The sequence below is a fragment of the Anopheles aquasalis genome, chromosome 2 (genome assembly GCF_943734665.1).
Source record: "Anopheles aquasalis chromosome 2, idAnoAquaMG_Q_19, whole genome shotgun sequence".
Taxonomy (NCBI): Eukaryota; Metazoa; Arthropoda; class Insecta; order Diptera; family Culicidae; genus Anopheles; species Anopheles aquasalis.
In genome coordinates this window covers 10,022,793-10,027,500 of record NC_064877.1, presented here as the reverse complement: position 1 = coordinate 10,027,500, position 4,708 = coordinate 10,022,793, and the positions used below count along the sequence as shown (strand labels likewise).

General features: G+C 54.4%; 1 protein-coding gene across 1 annotated transcript in view; it reads right to left on the bottom strand.

Annotated features, from left to right (window-relative positions):
* LOC126570832 (apolipophorins) overlaps positions 1-4,379 on the bottom strand; it is a 12,471-nt gene extending 8,092 nt beyond the window's left edge. Inside the window, exons 1-3 of the mRNA XM_050228868.1 lie at positions 4,156-4,379; positions 2,575-2,601; positions 1-2,476 (exon numbers count right to left, since the gene is read on the bottom strand). The exon at positions 1-2,476 is cut by the window's left edge and continues 1,503 nt beyond it. Coding sequence (XP_050084825.1) covers positions 1-2,476; positions 2,575-2,601; positions 4,156-4,231 — 2,579 coding nt within the window. The 5' untranslated portion in view covers positions 4,232-4,379. The remainder of the gene's footprint in view (positions 2,477-2,574; positions 2,602-4,155) is intronic.
* Positions 4,380-4,708: the final 329 nt, after the last annotated feature.

Below are 4,708 nucleotides of genomic sequence, written 5' to 3'. Positions count from 1 at the left end.
TCGACGCTGATCGTTCCCGTTACCTCGAAGCTACCGCTCGGTTGCAGCTTCACGTTGAACTTGGCGTTGCTGTAGTCCTTCAGGATCGCCTTCAGATCCACCTCGACCGCAGCATCCAACCGTGCCACACCGGCACCCTGGGCCGACAGCTTCAGCGGTAGACCGAGGGCAGTAGCATAGACGAGATCGGTGTCCAGGAACAGGGCATGGTGCTCGAACGTGCGCTCGAATTTCTTCGCACCCGTAATCACCTTATCGAAGCACTCCAACAGTTTGTCCAGGAACTCTTCCGGGCTCGATGGCACACTCTGGCCACTGCTGAGGAAGAACAGCTCCGAACCGAACACCTTCACCGTCAGATCAAGGTTAAAGTCCTGCAGCGCATCATTGCTCAGCGTAACGGATTTGGCCAGCGAACGGATATCGTCACGGATCGAACGACGGAAACGTTCCTTCGCTTTGTCCGACAGCTTCTGGTACTGCTGGGCCACCCGGTCGTACGCTTGCTGCATGGTCAAGCTCGAGAAGAAACCCTTCGGTCCGAAGTAATGCTCAATCAGGCGCTCCAGATTGTCCTGGCGAGCCTCCAGCTCGAACACATTCAATCCATTGCCAAACAGCTCGGCGGTAAAGTTCAGTCCAACCGATTTCGGCAGGAAGCTCTTCTGCGAGAAGATCACGCTCGACTCGGCACTGGCACCAACGCCCAGCGACTCAACAGCGTACGAGAACTCACGGTTGAACGAGTAGCGCCGGAAATCGAAGGGGAATTTGTTCGAGGTGCGAATTTTGCCGAAATGGGCCCGGGCAGCTTCACGTGTCGGATCCACCGAAGCACGCAGACTGGCCAGATGCGAGGTGATGAACGAACCGACCTGGTATACCTTCTCCTGGTCCAACAGTGCCTTCAGCTCGTTCGCTACACTGGCCGAGGGGCACTCAACCAGCGACAGATACGCATGGATACGGATCTCGGAGTCCTCGTTCGTGTCCTTCAGGATAGCGAGGGCGGTGTTCACCGTCTTCTTATTGCACGACGAAGCCCGGAATGCCTGCAGGGCCGCAACACGTACGCGCGAAGAAATTCCAGATCCAGCACAGCCCACAACCTTGTCGAGCAGCGGTGCAACAAGGAAGTTCGCATTACGTGTTCCCTTCAAAACCGCCACGATCGTGTCCTCTCCCGAGCGAGTCGCCGCCTGGCATTTGCCCAACTTGTTCGAGAACTCTCGCGCAATATCCCTCACGTCGGTCGTCTGGCAACCGAGCTTCTGGCAGTACTTGTTGGCCAGCGAACCAACGCTCAAGTAGGCCTCGCGCGGTGGATTACCATCGAGCAGCTTGCTCGCCGCCTTCAGCGCCTCCTTCGTCATCGAGTTGACGAGATTGAGCGACACGAACGCCAACTTCAGCTCCTGCTCATCGGTAATCTCCTTGTTCTTGTACAGCTGCGTAATCGCCTCGACCGCATCACCGGTACCGACACGGAACAGGGCATCCAGGTAGACCTTCCGGGCGAGCGACTTGTTGCCGCTAACGCTACCGGCCTTCACCTGATTGTACAGCGCCAACAGATCCTCCTTCTTCGAGTAGCGCATCAGCTGGATCAGCTCTACGAATTTGTTCGACGTCTTCTTGCCCACGTTACCATAGGCGTACGAGTCGATCGTTGCCTTCAGCTCCTGCTTGATGATGGGCAAGTTGCCGGACGGCTGCTGTTCGGGATTCTCGAAGATGATCGTTCGCGCCACCGGTGATCCGACTGCTGGAGCACCACCGGCCTTGTTACCGGTCAACGTCAGCTTGGTCGTCACCTTGACCGTGACGCCCACCTTCTCCTTCAGGTACGGCAGATACTGGTACTCCTCGCCCAGCTTCACCGACTCCAGTAGCCCTCCCTTGAACGTTTGCTGGTTGTTGTAGTAGCTTTCCAGCAGCGGCGTCGACTTGATGCCGGCCTTGCTGTTGACGATGCGCGACACGAAGCCATTGGACAGCGACTCCCGGTAGGCGCACTTGCTCAGCTCGCGCGTCTTGCTCACGACAGTCGAGTCACCGTTGGTGTAGCTCGAAACGGCCGTCTGGCACACGCCAAACACGTCCGTTTCGGTGCTCTTGTCCTGGGCGGACTGGAACAGCGAAATGAGACCACGCTTCACGTTCACCGAGAAGTCACTATCGTCGATCTGGGTGCAGATCTCCGGCGAGAGCTCATCGTTGGACAGCGTAAACTGAACCGGCTGGCTGATGTCGGCCCCGAACGGTGTCTTCTTACCGTCCGGTGCGTACGATGTCAGCGACACCACCTTCAGCGTATGCTGGCAGTTGTCCCCGGCGTACAGCTCCACCTTGCCCTCGACCTTAACCGTTGTCTGCTTGTTTTCGGCCTTGTCTGCCTGCTGGATCTGCACGAAGCTGTCCACATCGTAGCTGTACACGGTGCCCGGTTTAAAGCTGTATTTGGTTGACTTGTTCGCTATTTCGAATGAGCCAGAAGCATAAGAGCAGAAAGAGCCAAAATAAGAAATCGGGAAAAAAAGGACACAAACATTCAGTAACTAGCGAGATACTTACGTGTTGGGCAGCCCTTCTTACATACGGCTAAAGAGGAAGCAGAGGAAAATCACGAAGAGAGAGAGAGAAGAAAAACCATTAATTGTTGGAAGTTGCAAGCTATTGCATAACATCTAATCGTGGTTAGAAGTAGAGAGCGTGCGCCTGCGTGGCCCGTAGAGTATGTTGACCTATGCTGTAGTGATAAGCGTGAGCGTGTTGTCTGAGCGGTCTCAACATCGGCGCTGCAGTATCTGTTATTCTTTGAAATCATCATTGACCCTTCGTAAGCCAAAGGCTATCACCTAGGTGCACAGCAAGCCCGGTGGCACTGATAAGCCCACACATTGTACGCGCTAGCATCAACTCTGCGCTTGAACTTGACATTGACCAAATCTGCGATGACCGAGGGCCAGTGAGCATCGGCCTTCCGGCCTTATCAGCCATTCGCCACAAAGTCGAACTGGAAGCAGCGTGCAGCCTATTGCAATCAGACATGGTTAATTAGGTGCAAATCGGCCTCGTCCTAGGCAGCAACAGCCGGCAACGATGATATGCAACGTAACGCAACGTGTACGAGAGCAAATCATCAAACCGGCATTATCTATCACAGCAGCGTTTCAGCAGAAAGTTCTAGGCTACCCTGCGATAGATTAACTGAAGCTATTTGTAGATTATTCGAGAAAGCCATCGAATCGGTCAGTAAACACGTCGTCCTGTTTTGACAACCCTGTCACCGAATGTGACTTTCAACTTTTTCAACATCAGCACCGTCCAATGTTTGCTTCGATCGCCATTTGCGTTTTAGCGCCCTAGTGCCCTCGAACACACAATCCACGAAGGGAAATGGCGTTCTCCGGAACGGGATAATGTTGCTAAACGTGACAAAATGGAATGCTGTTTTTCGTTTCGATCTGGCCTGTCTTGTGCGTCTACCAGCAGCACTTCTAGACTGTTCGGTCCCGGTCGCGGTGCGAGTTATTCAATTGAAAGGGCACCCGGGCAGCCGTTGCTCGCACTGCTTAATTCAATTCATTGAAAAGTATGAAAACAAACCTCGGGGTATCACGCGGGGGACCCGCTGGCTGTCAATCTTGATTTAGAGAACAGAGAAATGACGCCGAAAGTTTGGCTTCTGACGTTACAGAAGTCGTTCCACCGTTTCTGTCCAGTTTCTTCCCTATCCTATCCTAATTCTAATCTGATGGATGATGAATCAGACTGACTGCGGCAATGTCGGGCAAACGGCGGACGATCTGTCACCTACCCCGGGCGAGCGGTGCCAGTGCACGGAAGTGCAGCTGCCACTTTGCAGTAGCAACAGGCTGTCGTATGGTTCACCGTTGTTTACCACCCTTCGGTGGAGCCCTCTCGCCTTGCTCGTTACGACGACGCCATTACAATTTATTGTCTAAATTATCTCAAATTGTTTGTCCCTTCACACGTTTCCACACGCTGGTATCGGATGCTGGGGCTTGGGTGTACAAGGCACACTCTTTACGGCCATTTTGCTGCCACGTCGCGCGCTCCACCGTGCCACAGCTCGCGAACTGGACGGTGACCGAGAGAAAGAGAGAGAGGGACACTAGCTAGGGCACGTACCTGCGGACACACTTTGGCAGAGCACTAGCGTCGCTAAGAAGCCCCAAAGTAGGCTTCTCGCGCTCCGGTTCCACATCCTGCGGGCTTCTTTTCTGCGATGCTACTTTTTCACGATCACTGCTTGCTACTGGACGATCACGATCACTACAGACCGATCCACCGTGTCTCACCGTCGAGGAGACACACGCTCTCGCTACTGCTGCTGTCGCCGGCTCGATCCCGAGTGGGCCTCTGGGCAGGAATAACGGACCCGGGAACAGGCGGCCTACTTTTATAGAATTTCCGCACACACGGACACACGGACACACGGAGAGACCGGCAACTGAACTCACTGGCTTCGGCTTTAACGGCTGATAAGCAGCCCCGGGGGTAGTCTGATGCTGATCATCCACCAGTTCGCTTTGCTACGCGCTACCCCATTGGCAGCATCACGATCACATACTCCTATACACACTCTGTGTCGTGTTCCCAAGAGGCACACGAACAGCCGGGCACACATACAAGCTCGCGTACAAGTAGTGGAGAGGTAATTCAATTCGGGTTCGGCGTAGGT